The 19689-nt window shown below is 34.6% G+C and overlaps 3 protein-coding genes across 4 annotated transcripts; 1 reads left to right on the forward strand and 2 right to left on the reverse strand.

The window, feature by feature from the left end:
* The first annotated feature begins 605 nt into the window (after nt 1-605).
* Nucleotides 606-8549, forward strand: LOC143469869 (N-glycosylase/DNA lyase-like). 2 transcript variants are annotated; one of them, XM_076967734.1, is made up of 9 exons: nt 606-1006; nt 2005-2165; nt 2379-2553; nt 4884-5037; nt 5327-5461; nt 5800-5901; nt 6107-6248; nt 6824-6970; nt 7575-8549. In XM_076967734.1, exons 1-8 carry the CDS (start codon nt 618-620, stop codon nt 6958-6960), a joined length of 1395 nt encoding a protein of 464 aa, XP_076823849.1. In that variant the 5' UTR covers nt 606-617; the 3' UTR covers nt 6961-6970; nt 7575-8549. The 2 variants fall into 2 exon arrangements, with proteins under 2 accessions (XP_076823849.1, XP_076823848.1); XM_076967733.1 differs by lacking the exon at nt 7575-8549 and having other exon boundaries at nt 608-1006; nt 6824-7464.
* Nucleotides 8550-8786: 237 nt separating this feature from the next.
* On the reverse strand, nt 8787-13865 carry LOC143469870 (high affinity copper uptake protein 1-like). Its single transcript, XM_076967735.1, has 4 exons — nt 13515-13865; nt 10583-10658; nt 10283-10448; nt 8787-10007 (listed from the first exon to the last, which is right to left on the reverse strand). The coding sequence occupies exons 1-4, from the start codon at nt 13725-13727 to the stop codon at nt 9806-9808; spliced, it is 657 nt and encodes a 218-aa protein (XP_076823850.1). The 5' UTR covers nt 13728-13865; the 3' UTR covers nt 8787-9805.
* LOC143469868 (uncharacterized) lies at nt 13745-18747 on the reverse strand. The gene has a single exon (XM_076967732.1). The coding sequence runs from the start codon at nt 16565-16567 to the stop codon at nt 14747-14749; it is 1821 nt and encodes a 606-aa protein (XP_076823847.1). The 5' UTR covers nt 16568-18747; the 3' UTR covers nt 13745-14746.
* Between the last annotated feature and the right edge of the window lie 942 nt (nt 18748-19689).

A 19689-nucleotide genomic window follows, 5' to 3' on the forward strand; every position in this document is an offset into this window, starting at 1 on the left:
TGAAGTTCAGACTGTAGAGTTAGGAATAAGCGCACTCAATAACGCTTTTCATGGGCTTCAGTGCGGTACTTAATGTGCGTTATTTTGCACTTAATGAGTTGGACAGAACTTCTGTGCACTCAATTTTCAATTGATGTAAAAATTGAATAAGTCAAACTGTGTGTACATTGCTGTGTAATTGCGCACTTCCATTGCATCTGAACATTTTTGCGCTCCGTACTTGTCATTTTTGGTTGTTTGGCGCACCCAAGATCTTGCTGAAAACAGCCATGCTCTGCAGTCCGATTTCAAGTGCAGTCTTTGTCTTCAATTCTTTGTTTATTTATGATAAATTGGTTTTCAAAAACCACCAAAATGGCCAAAATATTCAGTCTAGGTTTCAATTGTTGCATAACCCTTGTTAACATGCAGCTTTGCAAATTTTAGAAGCTAAAAATCCAGACGTTTGAAAGTCAAATTGCACTTTCAGCTCTATGAAACATAACGATAGAGATCAAGGATACAAAGTGATTATTTAATCGCCAGATTGCTTTGTTTAAAACCATAGGGGAAAGTGTGGCACCTGCACGCACTAAGTTTGGAAATGCACTAAGTTTTTTTGTGAAATTTTGATTGATATGCATGTGTCTTATAACAGTTCAGTACCGTTTTGTAGTTGTTTCTACCACATATATAGTTTAAATTTGCAGCAAAGACAACGTAGTATTGAGTTTGTCACAAAATCTAAGATGCACATGATTATTGCTAGGCATGAAAATTTTCAAAAAACTAATATTGTATACATGCTTTGCAAAGTTAGAAATCTGGTTTGCGCTAACTATAAGTACTATTATCCATTAACAAAAAATACAAATACTTCTGCATTTATTGAACTCTGTTTATGGAGTATAACAACCAGGATGTCCAACAATGTTTGTCATCTGAGTTCAACTGAGTGGGGTACTATTGACTGTAAAGCAAACAACCTGCAGCTAGATACGAACCTGACATGTGGCCAAGCATTTCGGCAAGTCACTATCCTATGTTTGTTTGCCTTACCTGCGTTTTTATTATGTTGTGTACTGTAAACCTCTATTATAATAAGCTTGCATCGTTGTTGTGACATTGTCAATTGATCCATGAGTTGACGCTTTCACCTGCTTTGTGACTGCTTGGAGAATTTTTGCAGGAAATGGTCATTTATCTCAACTGATTCTTTACTATAGTCAATTTTTAACATTCAGCGATTGTGAAGATGGAACTGTTGATGGCAGTATCTACCAAATTGGCATTAGTAGCATGTGACTAAACTGGAACACAGCACAGTGTTAACTGTTTTCATAAATTTAGCAAATTAAGCAAAAAGACATTTTTTGTGCTTCTTTTTCCAGTTTGCCAACATAGTGAAGAGCACCTACAATTTTTTGCCCACGTAATTTTATGGTAGTGCTGGTTCAGAATTTTTTACAAATGGATAAAGTGACACCTTCCATTATTAATTAAGTAATAGAAACACATGTTTATATACGACAAAAATCATTTATCTACTTTGCTTGTTGCAATTTAAGCCATTCCACTGTTGTTTACCGTTCTTTATAGTATTTTTTACTTGTGACTTATGTAGAGGTAGACGTTTATAACCTTACCATCAAAATTAACGAGCAAAAAAGTTTTCGTGTGACCAGTAGTTTTTCAGGGGTTGAAAAAAGCAGTTTTATACTGTGTAATCTATGATGCCATATTAATCTGTGGTCTGTTTCTATCACAACTTAGTGATTTAGTTATTCTTTAGAGCAGCTTAAATAAAATTAGATTTTCCCTTGTAGTGATTTAATGTACTAAAATACTTTCAAGCAAGTGAAATTGAAAATTATCAAATTAACTGTTTTAGCAAAGTTCGAACTTTTGTTTTCTTTGTATATATATGTTAGGCAATCTAGGAAAACTAATTATGATCCATTACAGCCCATTTTATTATCGTCTTATTTGAAATTGCAAACGCTTGTCAACTTTTAATTCTCGCAGATGGAGACATTTTAATGATGATGGGCCAACTATGATAGGAGTTTTTTCTCACAGAGTTTGGCAACTCAAACAAACCAGTAACTTTATACATTTTAGAGTGTTGGCATGTTCTCATTGGTCTATTAAGGTCGTTCCCATCTCAGATCAAAGCGATACTCCAGGTTAGCATGCCTCGCAAACTATATTACCGTGTTATCTATAGTGGCTGGTTTTGCCCAAAGTTTCGAAATTTCAAATGCAAGTTTTTTAAGAGAATTTGGAAAAAATTGTGCTTTCAAAACACCTCATTAAAAACATTGGTTAAACTCCGTCTTAAATCATTCTTTAAATTTTGCAAAATTTATTATATTTTTCTGTTTTCATATAACAATTAGGATCCAAAGCACTGAAGAGGAGAAAATTAAGTTCACCAAAAAAATGTAGTTACAAAGACACAAAAAACACAAGATTATGTGGATGCCATTTAAGAGAAAAGGAAATCTTAATAAAATACTTGCAACTAGAAATTAATTTGCATGAATTATATCAACAGTGGAGCATGAAGGACAAGTAAGTTAATCTGTAAAGGTAGTTACCGCTTATATTTTGTGTCGTCTGGTTTTGCACTATTTCTATTTTTGTCGCATTGGTTAATTTAATGAAGTTATTGCTGTGTGTTGTAGTACAGGTATGTAATAGGTAGTCATCGTAGGTGTCAAGTTTGGAAAATGATTGGGTCTGCCAAACTTCAGAACCCGAACGTGTAACTTTTAACTGCAAGTTTTCTGAACTACAATAGGTGCTTAACTAATTAAGGATTAATAAATGCTAGCCTATATGATTCATGAACTATAATATAATGATTTATTCCACCAATTCCTGGGCGCCTTTTTCAATATAAACACCCAATGTTTACACTAGTAATTTTCTACATATGGAATAATACTCGAGTTCTCACTATGATGTCATAATGATATTGTTGGCTAATTGATAGCCAACAATTATCATGGTGCAATGTCTTTGCTAAAAGCACTGCAGTTTTGCCGTTAGCAGTTGGCGAGTGACATGCATTTCAGTGCCATTCAAATGTTAATAGTAACATAACTGGCAGCAGAGCATTGTTTTCGGACTACGTAACATGTCATGTACGAAGTGACGTCAGGTAAAAAGATGATTGTTGCAAATACTATAAATGCAGTTAATGGCAGAGATAAAAAAGGTTGTTTATACCACTTTCAATGTTTTGTTTCTGGCAAAATACTCGCGACAGCATTGAACAAGTCTTATAAACTCATATCAGTTGCAAAGCTAAAGACGAACCAATGTTGTTACTTTATGCTAATTTAGATTCCAACACACGTGTCGTGATTATTTGTGTAAAATTTCCATTATTAACAATAACTCGCCACATGTTGGTAAAAGTGTTTGAGGAAAGATAATTAATTTATTGTAAAGTTGTATCACTGGTAGGCAATTGTGAGAACTGATTCTAATACCAATCATATCATACATTTTCACAAAAAGATTTTGATTTATAACGAATGAATTGTGTCTTTCCATGTTGTTTACAAAAAAGCGGCCTTTGTTCTTGTCTAATGCATTGCGCAGTAAAAACGGCAATGCGACATGCCATTTTCCAGAAGCTGATTCAACACAAGATCCAAAGTAACTATAATTATATACAAATGAATTAATGAAAACCTGGGTGTATCGTCTTTAAGAGAGCATTTCAACCGTGCAGGTTGATAACAGCTTAACGTATTTAAGGTTTGCAGATATCACAAGTTAAACAAAACAAGTAAAAAAACTCTATCGTATTAGAAAAATTTAACCTTTCGTTTCATTGATTTGTTGCTTGTGGTGTTGGTATGTAACAAAACCAGGGTCTGTGGCAGACCCCAGCACAATTTCTAGGTCTGCCACGCATACTTGGCAGACCCGTACCTGATGCCTTGGTAGTAATGACTCATGAACAATGCCAAACACAAGTGAAAAGAGGCAAGGCAAATCATTACTTTTGAAAATAAGTGTTTGGTACATTAAAACTTTGCGTACTTTTTACATTACGTAATGTTACTTTCATTTAAGTGGTTAGGAACTATGCCATGTAATATTACGTGATGACCAGGACTTGCAATAGTCAATAAAGTCAGATATTTTACTATAATTTGTTAGACAGAAATGGATATTTTCACCATAAAATATACACTAACATTGTTTATATCTGCTAGGGTCATTCTTTTAAGAGGAAATTCAGTCAAAATGTTAATCAAGTTACAATTTGCAATTAAGTAAAAATTTACCATTAAGCAACTATCAGCATGTAATGTCACAATGGCCACTTGTATAACAATAACTTTTACCACAACTTGTTCATTATTTGCTAATAGAATCCTTAGTTTAATTTAGTTTAATCCAGAAGTGATTGAAGCAATCAAGATTATTTTTCTCACTTTACCTCACAGCGTGCATTGTATGTAGTCGTAGTACATACGAGGCGTGCACATTACAGGCTGTAGCTCATTTTTTGTGTGTTGGGACGTTGTTGAGATATATAGTGCCTTGTTTTATGCCAGTGTTTATGTATTTATTTAACTTTATGTATAATTATATCAGAAGATTAAGGCTTAAATAGAACAGGAAAATCCAGAAAAGCATCAACACCGGACCGATCTCATGAAGAGGGGACGGCACCCAAAGTGTTGATAAACTACATCGCAATCTTTGGCTGTGGTTAAAGCCAGAACAGTTGCTGGTGTTAAAAATTAACAAGCAATAAACAGTTATTATAGTATTTTTAATGAACAGATATGTTTATGTTCATAGATACATTAATTTTTAAGTTAATTATGAAGTACAATTAATTATATACACCATGTAGAAATTATTTTGTTATTTAGACAATTTCTGGGTGTTTCTAAGAAATTCCCATGTGTTCGAGTTTTGAATCAGGAGCCTCTTGAAACTTTATTCTCATTTTTATGCTCTGTTAACAACTCCATTTCAAGAATTGTCCCTATGGTTGAAAGAATGTGTCAAAAATATGGTGACAAAGTATGAAAATAGCAACAACTTCTAAGTTTATAGCTGTAATTTGCGTAATTTTGTTTGCCATAATCATATATATATACTGGCAAACTGATATTGAATATTGGTAACGATGTGCATTTAACAGCTCTATGAGCTCTTTAAAATATTATACTTCTACTGTATCTCATCAACTATCTACAGCAAGAGTCCTTAAAAATTGTTTGCATTTCAAGTATGTTCGACTTCGTCATAAAATTTATGCTTATAAAAATCATCTACTTCCCTAAACTATACAAGCATCAACATTATGCAGCTTTTAGATTTCAATGGATTTGAATTTTATGATTTCCCATCGTTGAACAAGTTAGCTCAAGCAAATACTGACAAAGAATTAAGACAACTTGGTTTTGGTTACAGGGCACCATTCATTAGCCAATGTGCCAAGAAGGTATACATTAGAAAACATTAATTTTCTTTGAAGTGCATGTTTAAGTACTGTTTTAAAGCTTTACTCTTATGTACAAAATGAATAAGGTTGTTTAAGTTTTTTGGATTTTAGAAAATTGTTCCTAAAGCTTTGCAAAAAAAATTGTTACTGTTCAGTCATCAGTAGGAGACTATGGTGAGATTCAGCCAATTTCACAAGCACCTGGTCACAAAAACAATCAAACTGGTTGTTAAAAAGTGGAGTAACGTGGAATTTGTATTGTTTTAGGGCAACTGCTATTTGTTTGAATCCCACCAACTGCTAACAGTGTAATTTAAGTTAGGATTTATTTTATTTAGGTTTTGCAAAACGGCGGTGAGGAATGGCTTTCTTCTCTTGAAAACCAGAGTTATGAGGACGCGATGTCTCAACTCATTCAGCTGCCCGGTGTTGGAATGAAAGTATGTATTATTTTAAGTTTGTCACATTCTCTTGTAAAAATCATATTTACTAGAAATCATTTTATTTATAAATGAAATTTCATCAAAGAAAGCGTTGTGCGAAATATGCTTATTTTATAAGTTGCAATAATGGTCAGAATAATTTGCTTGCCATGATCAATGTATTATAATCTGATAGGTTAGTAATACATTGCAATTATTTTAGGTGGCCGATTGCATTTGCCTGATGGCACTTAATAAATCTTGCGCGGTACCGGTAGATACACATGTTAGACAGATTGCTGTGAGGGATTATGGATACAACATTAAAGCGAAATCCTTGACAAGTAAAGCTTATAAAGATATTGGTAGGTTTTACTCCGTGTAGTAACAGAAACCAAGATTAAAATCAATGCCGTCCGTGTTTGCTGATTGTAGGAACTGTTTACATCTAAAATTTTGCATTCAGGAAAACTTAACAAACTTAAATTATTTATTTTATGGTGTAGCATCTGAATTATTATCCTCAAACTAGGGAAACTCTTTGTGCACATTTTAAACTCAGCATTAAGCGCCCCTTGATCTCCAATTACTGAGCTTGACTGAGTGATTAACTACGAGTATGTATTTTTCATGGCTTTTTAAACATAAACCTTGCCAAAATTTCATAATGTTCATCAGACCTTGAACCAAAAAAACATTGTTTGTGCTTTATTCTGAGCTATTATAACTATAACTCAGTGCTGCATAGCATCGGACATGGATTGCATAATTACAATTCAGATGCTCCAACGTCTACGTAACTTTGCGTATATATATTACTGTATTGTTATTATTTATCGTTCTGGGTTTGAATGTGCTGCAACTGTTCAAGTGAAAACTTAAATTATTTGATCTTCAATGCAGGAATACATCAGTTTTAATAATGTTCTTTGCTTTTAAGGTGGTTTTTTCAGATCGATGTGGGGTCCTTATGCTGGTTGGGCTCAAGCAATACTGTTTGTAGCAGACACAAAACCGTTGCCTTCTTTATACACGTTATCTAAGAATTTAGATAAGGAAATTCATACACAGAAATAACTAAATGAAGGTGGGTCAAAGTTTCCACCAAAGATTGAGCTGGTGCTCAAACAGTATCAAAATCTTGGTTTCCTTTCACCAGTTGCTGACACATGCAAATCTTAAAACAGAGTAGTAACCGTTATGAACCAGTTGATTTTCAGTCCTGTGTATTTGTGCTGCAGAATTGTTCTCGCTTAATATGTTTTTGTTAAAACCAACTTAAATAACGCTCGACTAAAGTAAAAACCTGCTTAAACTTGAAGTTCTTTTGCGTTTTTCTGTACCTTAACTCACATATTTCTTCTGTTTCAAATAGAATAATGGCTTTTTTACGATTAACATCGTTGTGAGTATGTACAGTGGATTAATGGACCGTCAACCGATTAATTATTAAACGCGTCAGAGCACGCTTGTTAAGTTTGCCGCAAAGTAAGATGCAATAGTTTTTAGTGTGAATTAATTCCTATAATTTCCGGTGCTGAAAATAAACTCCATTAGGTGGGAAAACCGCCACCTTGGCTACTCTTGTTGTACTAACGGTACGTCAATGACTTGCCTCTAATGTACAGTATAATTAGTGTGTAATCCAACGCGAGTTAATTATTATTAACGGCTTCAATCCCTTTCAATAGTCGGACCTTTCTCGTCACCGCCCATCAATCAATCGTTCAGCAAAAGCGCTGGTAGTGGCTGAGGTTTGAAGAATTGAACCTGGTTGCAACAAGACGTCGTTTGACGTTTTCTGCAGCAATGTCGGTAGGGCTTCAGTTTGCTCTTGATGGCGGAAATTCTGGGCTTTCATTTGCTCATGATAACGTGGTTTGCATTAGTCCCAATGATTGCTCCATTTCATTCTTTGCCATTTATATGAACAATCCCTGGTTGCGTTTCTCTTGTTTACTGGAATCTCATCCTCGTCGCCAATGTCGTATGTTCAAGTTACAACACAGAGATAATTAATTAATTAATTAATTAAGAACGAACGAACGTCCACGTGTAACGTCGAAGCAAGTTAAAGTAGGACGCACTGTAGAATGTAGCAGGTAGACCGTTACATGTAAAGAATCATTAACTAACGTTGAAACACTCTTTTATGTAATACGGTACTAGCAATTTGCAATCAACGCAATGAAAAATGTCAATTACGGCAGCACACAAGCGTGCCATACATTATTACACAATCCCAACAGAACGGAATAGGCAAAATGGTGGCATTCAAATTGGAATCAGAGTTCAACAAGAAAAGCGGAATTTTTTAAAGCCTGAATGCAGTGCAATAAAATTTCACATTCTGCTCAGCAGCCTATGGTTATGAAAACTGCGGTTATAAATTGGTTTTGTTGAAAAACAACATGTGTCTAAATCGCAAAACTAACGAACTTCATTTCGAAAGATATGAGCAGAGATAGAAGAATATGGTCAAGTCAGGGTTTTGAAAAGACTTGTGTTTTGTTGTTTAAAAGATTCGACTTGACTAGTGTTAACATGGAAATTTCGGTTGGCTTGACTCGATTCACGTAACAATTTAATTGAAATGGTTATAAAATTGTTTTTTATATCTGTGAAAGACATTATTCAAAAATCACAATGCAACGTATTCCATTGAATGTGGAAAACTTAAAATTGGTATATTTTACACTCTAGCTATGAAACCAGGAAACTCGTTACTTAGCACTGTCTTGCATGACTGCGTTGACTTTTTCTAAAAAGATTGCGTTAGCAGCTGTTCCACAGAAATATTATACACTCAGCAGTACATTTAACAAGGTCAAACTGCAGTTGGCAAACATTTTGCTCGAGAACAAACGAATTACTCAATAGTTGTTGCAATGAGCACCATAAAAGCAAGTATAAACATTTTATTAATTAAAAATGACATGTGATTATGATACTGTTTCGAACATCTCTTCTTTATCAAACCGAGAATTTATGCTGTTAATATTGGAACTCTGAAATCGTTTACACAAAGTTCTTGATGCATGTTTTTAAATTTTAATGCCATTTTTCAGTTATTGACTTATTACAAGCAGAGTCTTAAATTATGATCAACGCTTAGTTAACTGTTTAGCGCAATAATTGGAACAGTAGCATTGAGCAGCCCAGATTTCTCCCTGATTATTTCTAGTTTTGGGTAACCGCAACCACCTCAAAAAAAGGAAATAACGTTGCGTTGATATAAGTGTTGGCTTATTGTGATCAAACGCAATACGTATCTTCATAAGCTACTTATATAATTAAACGTATAAGCAAACTCGTGAAATATCACAGCAGTTGTTTAAGCAAAAAGCAATCCGTAAATTGTTTCTGAAACAACTATCGGTAAAACGAGTTTCTCAAATTCAATGCGTTATATTAATTACATTGCATAGCTGAATTAATAAACACAGTAGATCACCGCATATGAGCAATATCATTCTTGAGCTAATAACAAAAATACTATAACGTACTATTCAAACAACATTTCCACTCCGCGAAGCATAAAAAAAACATAGCAAACAAACATCTATACGTTCCCATTTGTCATCATGTTCAGAAGGATTATGGATGCCACGTTATGATTACGCTTTATCGTGCTAATGACTATGTTGAAGTTATATGAAAATGTGCTGACAATATTAGTGATAATGATGGCTATGGGTCGAAAACGTTGTAAGTACGAGAGGCTACAACAGACAAGCTGATAAAATCAAAGCTTCAATAAAAGTCGTTAAAGAAAACAATAACAGTGGCAACGTATAACAATGAGAAAAATGGGAATAAAATGAAAAATTTCACGATTAAGTTTTCAGCATCATAAAAAACTGCAAGCTAGAATGGCATCTGCGCTGTCAACAGAAGGTTACGCAAAAAAAACAGCGCACAATTAGTGACAATGCTCGTTGATATCAACTATCACTGATTTTTTCCAACCGAACAGAAAATAACCGAGTCCGGCACCAACGACTATTGAAATGGCCAGGTAAGCGTTGTATGTCATGAATATCAGCATTAGGGCATAACTAACAGTTACTTGAAGTAGATGGAGCAGCGTCTGAATCCAATGCGAAGAAGTACAGATAGCATGCCTACAAATAAAACGTTGGTTTAAGTATAGCCGAACAATCCTCGTCATTTAGCTAAATGAACAGTTGTTTATGTCTACTGAATTGTGAAAGATTGATAAACCGCGGGAGGGCTGTAAAATTACCGAGACCAGATGTAATACTATTGATTACATCTCGTTTTTTATCACTACCAGTTCATTATGTTGACTAGACTACTAGAGGGCAGATGGTATACTATAGTAACTATACAACGACGATAGTCAAGAAATGGCGGTTACGTACACCAAAATACATACTTGTTTGGCTTCCTCTGTTCAATGTAGCTGTTCCCGTTTTCGTTTTCAAGGACGGTGGCGTACTTGGAGTCCATAATAGCCTTCTGTAACAGCCATTCCCGTAGCACCTTTAGACCCTCATAGAACATTGCAACAAGGCATACCACTATGCACGCACCAGCCATACCTAACAGGACAATAAAAATTTTAATACTTACGTTTTTATTGTTTGGTGCAATCACAATGGTTCGGATGGCGTTTACACAAAAAAGTTATATCTGGTTGAAAACATGTTATGTACCATAACACCAGTTCACTTACCTCCGTTCGAATTTACAGTCAATTCTTTAAACAATATTGGCACGCCCTCAACTCCAAAGTAAAACGTCATGTGCATCTGTGTAAAGAAAAAATTAATTAAATTAAGTTTAAGCTCATACGTTCAACCTGTACTCTTCTGAAAATGCCGACAGAAGTACAGGTTACAGCAATATTAAAATGACAACGAAAGATGATAAAATACGCAGAGGTAAAAAGTAAATCAAAATATAATAAAAGCGACCTTACTAAAAAGCCCTCAGGTCACCTCAAATAACAACATGCATGTTTCATAAATGTTTGCGGGCACCTTGTAACTCCCACTACCGCATACTTCCCTATTGAGGTCAAGGACGTGTCACACAGCGAACATTGAAAATAATCGCAACAACGTAACTATGCACACTTTTTCGCGCTATTGCCGTTTCCGAATGCGCTATAATTCAAATGAGTGGAAGTAGTGCGGTGTGACTGTGTGAGCCAACGATGAATCAGATCAAAAACTTAATCCAGTGAACAAGACCCCGACTAAAATCTCGTACTGGAAACTTGATTTTCGAATATTTTACCGAGTTCTTCATTGTTAATAAAACCGAAACCAGAGTTACAATTTAATTAACAGAGACAGGCGTATTCAAACAATTTTATCACCTATAATAATATAGTTCACATTGATATGAGTTATGAAATATGCTTAGTAAAGGAGAACATCAAAACAGTTTAACATCGATCTTGTTTTTATGAAATGTAAATATTATTGCGTAAGATCTGGAAGCAAGACCCCAGCTGATTTCTTTGGTCAAACAAACATATTGACGCGCTTATCAGAAAACCTGCCTCCGCCATACAGTGCAATGGCGTTTGAGTTTGAGTTTGATAAAAGGGCGTTTCCTGTATCATTCACATTCCTCTCTTTCGTCCGATGATGCGTCACTATGAAAATACTGCCGTATCCTTGCATCATTTCAACTTGTCTATGACACACCACCATAAATATCCTACTGAAAACAATGTTGCTTTCTTGACTAATTGAAAACTTTACTTCATACTACGCGCGCAGCATATACATGCAAAGTACAAACAACGACATAACATATATATAAGCCACCTTTTGCCCCCCAACGAAATGCAAAAGGTAATAAAAATGCATTTGTTGGAATTTTTATTTTTGAAAATGTCATGTAAGAGCAGTGGACTGGATAGTGACTTACTAATACGAAGTATATAATGCAGTAATTTCAAATTTTCAATGGCAGATTTTCCTTTTAATGAAATATTCTGGTCACCATGAGCAAGCACCAGTTTAAAGCTAATATGAGTAACACGCCGCAAGTGTATTCCAAAAAATAACATTTATTAAGAGACATAGATTTATGATCACGCTTTGTGACAAATGAATTTTTTAAAACGCTCATCGTCTTGCCCATCTATACGGCGTCACGGCATTAAACTCAAAAGCAAAATGTTCGACACAATGGCCACGTTTAACAAAGACAAATTATATGGGATTGGTAAGTACTGGTATGTCACAAATGCCCAGTTTAACCTAATGGGCGCTGTTCGTTACACCCAACTAAATATTAATATTATACTGTACCAATAAAATCATGTACTTTGTCTTGAAAGCTCAATATTTGTAACCTAGTTTGAATTAAATCATAATTTTAGTTTGACTTGGTAACCAAGGTTGGAAATTATTTTTGATCATGGCTCCATACAATTATAAGCAATGGTAATTCACAGTAAGGATTTTGAAACAGTGTTTACCACAATGTTTTTTCAAGTTACAAGTACAATGAATGTCAACAGCATAGCAAAATATTTGTCACTGCGTCATCATAACAACATTTCTAAAAGCGAGTGAATTCAACTGGTGTAAATAATCTAGTTATTACAACTTGATATTTGACTATGACAAATAGCTGTAAGTTAAACCAAGGAATTTCCAGGCCGCCTTCAAAATTGTAAGCCAATCAATATTTACTGACCCGTATCACTTCCAGATCCTTATTGAACAAATGACGCAGTTAAGACATGTTATTGGCAATTTTATTACATTTTTTTCAATAAAAGGCCATTTGTTGACAGGGCTATGAACTGGAATAGTAACAATGCTAAAAACTCCTCACCCATTGGGATGGGATGTAGCCTGGTATAGTTGTGCTACTATTAATCAGCTGCCACTTCAATCGATAAATATTTATTAAACTGCTACTAACTTTTAAAGGGGCCTACAAAGTTTATCAAAATTTCAGAATTAGTTTGCAGATTTCTCCTCAGCAATCTCACTTCAAAATTTTTTATCTTAATAAATTCATGTGTAAAGAACTACCTGAAAATATAACCGGATTATCTAAAAATCAAACCATCATATGCAAACTGCAATAAAAAATTTGCATTTTGCACATTGACTTTAATAGTAAGTTAACGCATAAAGTTAATCGTAATTCTGAGGAGGATTAAGGAATAGATAAAGGTGATGTAATGGTAATGAAAGGTAATAAATTAATAAAGTAACAGGGTAATAAAGGTAATGAGCACTTCTCCGACTCATTCCTACCAAGGCTACTATAACTACTTGCTACCGTTGTAGATAAACACAATATTTATGAAAGTGAAGATTATGCATACTACACACAGTATCAACAAAAATATCCAGAGATCTTTTGTCAATACTTCTTTGGACAGGATAACAATTTTTAAAATAAATTTACCGGTAATTATTATAAGATAAGCCACAATTTGACAGGGTTTATTCAAGATTGTTTGTAAATCAAATGTATGGATGTTATGATACGATTTCTAACTGTAAATACAAACATAACTGAAGGCTAAAACATAATATTTAAAGTTAACCTTAGATCCCAAGTAAATCAAAAAATCTACGACCATGGTAGCAACACTGCAGATTCTTTCTAAAAGCAAAGTAGCTTACCATCATGCTCATTTCATCATGCATGCCTCCACCATCCATATTATGATCTTCATGTCCCATTCCCATAGACGCAGTGATATTTCCTGATGACATTGCCATTGTATTCATATGATGAGCGTCCATGATGTACAACAAACCCAAATAGGCTAAAAATCCAGATAGCAATATACAATAAAACACAAAAACTTTGCTCTTGATTGAATCAAACCACATGTAAAAATAACCTAGAGCTATTAAAATACAAAAACATTCACTTTGTTAATTGTGTAAAGAAAATATCGACATCGTGAAAGAAATTGTGCAACCTGCAATTTTGCAGAAAAAATAGAACAATAAAAAATAAACTCAAAATGTAACGTAGCACCTTAACAACATTACGCTATATGAAGTCAAATTCATTTATAATTTGCAAACTGCACCAAGCTTCGTATATATTTATATACTAAAGTTAAAATTAAAGGTATAGTATGACATTTACAGTATACAAATTGAAACCTAACCATGCAAAGATAAATAAAGTCTGCTAGCATGTACACAAAAAACTTTTTCACAAATCATAATAAACAAAACAAAATAAAGTGATTTAATGAGAAAAAACAAATGTTTAATTCCATTAAAAATACCGCATAGCAAGAGCATGATATGTAGATTTATATAAATCAAAACAAAATATTTACACTAAGTATAGTTATAGGTTACAAGTTATACACATATGGGTAAGATAGATGGTTTATATCATATATACAATATCTTTGCTCTATCTGTTATATAGGCTACTGCTCTCATTACAAACACGTACACTGCAAGTTAACTTAATGTTACTACGAACAAACCTGGCAGAATAAGTGAATCATCACCGCTACCATATGAGTCATAAATAAATATTATTTATTTATTGACGAAAGTCATTTATATTATGAATGAGTTGGCAATCTTGGTTCTTTGTGTTTACAAGCAGTTAAATAAATAGGGAAAACAAATACAGGGTAACTGCACACAATATATTCAAGAATATAAAAGGACTACAAAGCATTATGGAAAACACGATTTTGTGAAATAAATGGAAGCTCATTTAATTTACACAACATCTTTAATCTGAGGATGAATATCTAAATCTAAGGTACAAAACAAAAATGATGTATGTACATTGTACAACCTAAAGGAATGAAAAATGCATTGATAAAGTAGAAAAATAACAACAATAACACATTTAAAAGCTATATAAAATTACATCATGAAATACAACAGCTTTTCTCATCAACATTTTGCCCAGCTTTCAACCTTATTGTTTCTGCTAAATCTCGCCGTTGTATTCCTACTAGACCTTCATACAATCCTTTAATAGGGTTTTGTTTGTGATATGAGCAAGCATGAAGCCAAATCAACAGCATCCTATGTCCATGTTCTTTGTAGCTTTTACTTCCTGTATACTGCTCTTCGATCATCAGCAACTGTTGATCAGTAAACCCCCAGTAAAAAGCCAGCTGTTTCCACTCTCGAGGTTTCAGATACTTTGACGCAAGTCGGTAAAGTAAAACTCGAAGCTGCTGGGTGCTGCTTTTCACATCTGGCTTAAACGAGATAGGTTCCATTAAACCTTTTTCAATTGGAAGTTCCTGCTGTGTTATTTGATAATACTGGTATCTATCGGCCTTAATCAGCATGTCAACAAGTACAACGTAATTTCCCCTGGCTGCCACTTGCATAGGAGTGTAACCTTTTAAGTCTTTCATGGATAGATCTGAATTGGCAATTAAAAGGAGTTCAGTGATATCACTAAGTCCATTTTCACACGATACATGCAATACTGTTTCACTTCGGGCATCAGGAATGCTGGGATTCGCCCCAGCATCAACAAGCAATTTGGTCAGAATAAAATCGGCTCCCATAACAGCAAAATGCAGTGGTGTTTGATTATGTTTATTGCCAGCATCCACATCTGCATCATGGTTAATTAAAACCTGTGCCGTGTCCTGATGACCACCCATTACTGCAAGATGTAAGGGACAGGTTTCTTCTTCGGTTTCACAATTCACATCCACACCGTGCTTCAGTAATTCTGCACAAAAAGCAGCTTTACATGCTTCAGCAGCAACATGCAGAGCTGTTTTATGACTACTGTTTACATCTTCCAGAATACCTTCAGCATCCTTTAGAACAGGTACAATTTCAGAAAATCCAAATTTAGCTGCAGTGTGCAAAGGACTGTTGCCCATCTTATCTTTCAATTTTACATTGCAACCAAGCTCTACTAGTTTCTTTGTTAATTCCACATTACCAAATCTACATGCTATATGCAAACAAGATCTTCCGTTGTCATCAACAACGTTTTTATCAAAGTCTTGCATTTCTTCTTTTAAGATATCAATTACATTAGAATGATTTTTCTGAGCTGCACAATGCAACCAAACGTAACCATGCTTGTTGCGTGCAGTTGGCTTAGCACCAACCCGCATCATGTATTGCACACAACTCTTCTGACCGAACCAAGCAGCCCATAACAGAGCATCCATACCAAATTTGTCAGCTGCATCTACTGTTGCCCCATCCTCAATAAGCATTTTCAGTATGTCCAGGTGTCCATTTCCTGCAGTCCAGTGCAATGGAGTTCGATCGTGTTTGTTTCTGCAGTTAACATCTATACCAGATTTTACCAGGCTTTCTACAACTTCCACATTGCCAATACGACAAGCATCATGGAATTCCTTTTCGTCACCAATCAAAATTTCATCATCTACATCAAATGTACTTTGTCCAATGGATGAGGTAGTTATCCTTCCAACACTTGATTGCCTCCTGTTGTGAAGGAACATCATGCTGCCAACACTTCCAATAGAATTGGATGACTCCAAACTCAAATTGCGCATTGATCTTGTGTCATTAGAACTGCTCGCCTTACTAATGCTGGTAGTTCTACTTTGGACACTTGTCTTTCTAATTGGCATTCCATTGATTTTTCCATTAGGCTCAATTCCATTTGTACTCTCTCTTCTTTCATACTGGTTGTTGTTTCCGCCAGTTCTGCTAACACGGATAGGAGTTGAAGTCGACATTGTATTTGACAACCACAGTGTAAAAATTAAATGTATTCGCTTCTAAGGTTGGCAGGAAATTGGTATATATATCATCTGTTACAAATACAGCAGTCCTGCATTTTTACACCAGTCATCATGATGTAAGCCCTAAATAACAGATAAGTTAATGCATAGCTTAAACTAGAACAGCAATATTAAAAAGACTTTCAAGAAAGGTTCTGAAATGAATTAAAATGAGTTCATACATTCCGCAGAGAGTATAAAAACAAGCTCATTCATAAAATCAAACCTTGCTAGTACAAACACGCTCATTCACATACTTAAAATATGTTCATCACTTGAACTGTCTTTTGTCTTGTAAACAATAGTTTTGTTCACATTTACGCATATTTACTTATATGATGCGTAATCCAGAGTGGAAAGTCTGAAAGTGTGGCTGCACAAGATTCATTCACATGCACACCAAATTATAATAAATAAACAAGAATTGAGGTTTTAGTGCACACCATCACACCAAAATTAGCATTTTTGCATGCTCAGTTTTTATTGAAAACTATCATACTTTCCAGTCAGGTGCCTAACTGAACAAACAAAAAGCTTGTAAAAAATGTGCTGACGTAATCAAGCTGTTAAAATTACGCAAAGCCAAATTAAACAAGCTTTAGAAAGAATACAAAAATTCACATCATACTGCAGGGACTGACACAAATGTGAGCAAACTGACAAATTAAACAAAGCCGAATTAGGCAAGTTCTATTGTATTCAGGGCTGTGAACTCGATCGATTTTCAAGTGAATTCAACTTCGAGTTCAGAAAGGTTTTTAAAGTCCGAGTTCGAGTTCTGCACTTCAATTATTGAAGTTCAAGTTTAGCAGTATTATTACATTTGACTTCAAGTTTTTCTGATCGATTTTGGGAATTTATTATGATTTCAAGCTGCAAAACTTAATGAAGTTTTTATTGTAATGCATATAACAAACCACCAAATCATGGATGCATGCCATATTAAACCTTAAAGTAGAAATAAAGTTGTACTTAACACATTTAAGTCGGTCATTTCTCACAAACTAAATGGTGTTGTTTATCTAAAAATTCAAGATACAATAGAATTTATTTAAAGCGGCTGTGAATATATTCACTTATAATGTCGGCTTGCTTATGGAGTCATATTTCATCGAAACTGATTAGTTGCAAAACACGGTCGCAAGCGACCAATTTAAATTTAAAGAATACATTGCTGCTCTCAGTAACAGATTTAATTCCAAACATTGAAAAACGAGCGAAATCAAAGCAATTTAAAAAGTCTCATTATGACACGTGAAGTTGGTCAGCTGTATTAGATTGTTTTTGTTTATTACATATATAATACCTAATCATGTAAAATAAATTTATGGCACATCTGGCACCGCATGTAAAAAAAGGTTGATGCTTGGTTGTAAAAAGGTCGGTCAAAACCTCTGCTGTCTGGTGTAATGTTCTTTTACGGTAGGTGAAAAAAAGCTCTACGATTATTGCTAACTTATAAGTTTAAAATCACTCAAGTATAGCATGGCGTACCACTCTGTTGTACCTTTTGTGCGTCCCATTGAATGATAAGTGAAAGGTTAGTCCAATCGCTGTAAGGTATAGTATAGCACACTGGCTTTTGGTGTTCCTGACGCAAAAGTTAGAAATTTTTTTATTTTTCAAGATTACTCAGATTTTTAGTTAATGAACTTGGACTCGATTGATTTTTTACAAGTTCCAGTTCAGAAAATTTTATTTTGCGAGGGTGAGTTTAAATTTGGCGAAAAAAACGAGTTCTTTCGAGTTCGCAGGCTCCCTGATTGTCTTACACAATGGCCAAATGTGCCAATGGGCAATAAAATCAAAATTATGCTAGCTAAAAGTTACACAAATAGTGTACTGTAATATGCAAGACCTTCTATTTTGTCAAAAACTTTTAACTTATATAGCTGTACCGTACCGTATCAAGTTATAGTTAGGTAGGTTAGTGCAAAGTTCTAGCCTAATCTGCTAGGGCCTACCATTAAGCTACAGTTGTTTTGCCATTTCATCTCATTGAACTATTATTATTTCAGGATTTCGTCACTTTCCACCCCATTCACCCAATACATTGAGCTCTTGTATACAAATGCACAACCAAAAGATGCCTTTGTATACTAGACCCCAGCTACTGTACTCAAACAGTGACTGCCTCTGATTGTCCACTTGTATACTAGAGTAACTAGACCCATCAGTAATTGCCTCCTCAGCTAGTAGCCTGTACAGAACAGTACCGATAACTTACATTTTAATAAAGCATTACACATATCCCTATGTATATCCCATAACTATATGGAAAAGTTTGCGTCTAAGGCTACAAACTGTAAGTCATCGAGTACACAACACTATACAACACTTGGCCCGCTTGGGCTTACTACAGGCACCGAACCCAAATCGTTTCCTTGCTAGACAAAATGCTCAAGCGCAGAAGCGCAGTTACAACTAAATTGTATGGTATAGTTATGGTCTTATGGTATTGTGACGGTTACGTCACGAGTCATGAGTTGTTTTGTAAATGCTGAAATTTTATTTTGGGATCTTGCAATTCAATTGTTGACCGGACTTGAATTCTCCTTAATGACGTTCAGATAAATTACCTCGCTTGAACTGGTGTGTCATATATATACCGTTGTAATGTGTGCAATCCTTTTACGTGATCGAATTCACTGGTTACTACTGCGCTATGTAACATTCAGTAAGCTGTGCCCGAAGGTGGAAGCCTTTGTGTCTGATAATAAATACAAAAAGGAACTTTACAATTTAGTAATATGTATAGACAGAATTAAGCAATTAACAGCATAGTCACCACGTTTGAGAAATGAGAACTCATATCATCGAAGCAGAAGTAAAACAAGTTATCAACCATCAATCGTCCTCGCTCATATTGTAACAAAAGCCGCCAGTGTACGCGGTCTTTATGGCGAATGTGTTTGTTGTGTAATACTTCACACAAGTAATACAGCAACGAAATATAATTTGTCATAGTATGATATCATAATATTTAGGCTGTCACTTTTCACCGGGAAAAAATCGTACATTCAAAACTATTTTTCATGTTTTTTTGTTATCTTAATTGAAATGTTATACTGTAGTAA

Source organism: Clavelina lepadiformis, chromosome 8 (genome assembly GCF_947623445.1).
Source record: "Clavelina lepadiformis chromosome 8, kaClaLepa1.1, whole genome shotgun sequence".
Taxonomy (NCBI): Eukaryota; Metazoa; Chordata; class Ascidiacea; order Aplousobranchia; family Clavelinidae; genus Clavelina; species Clavelina lepadiformis.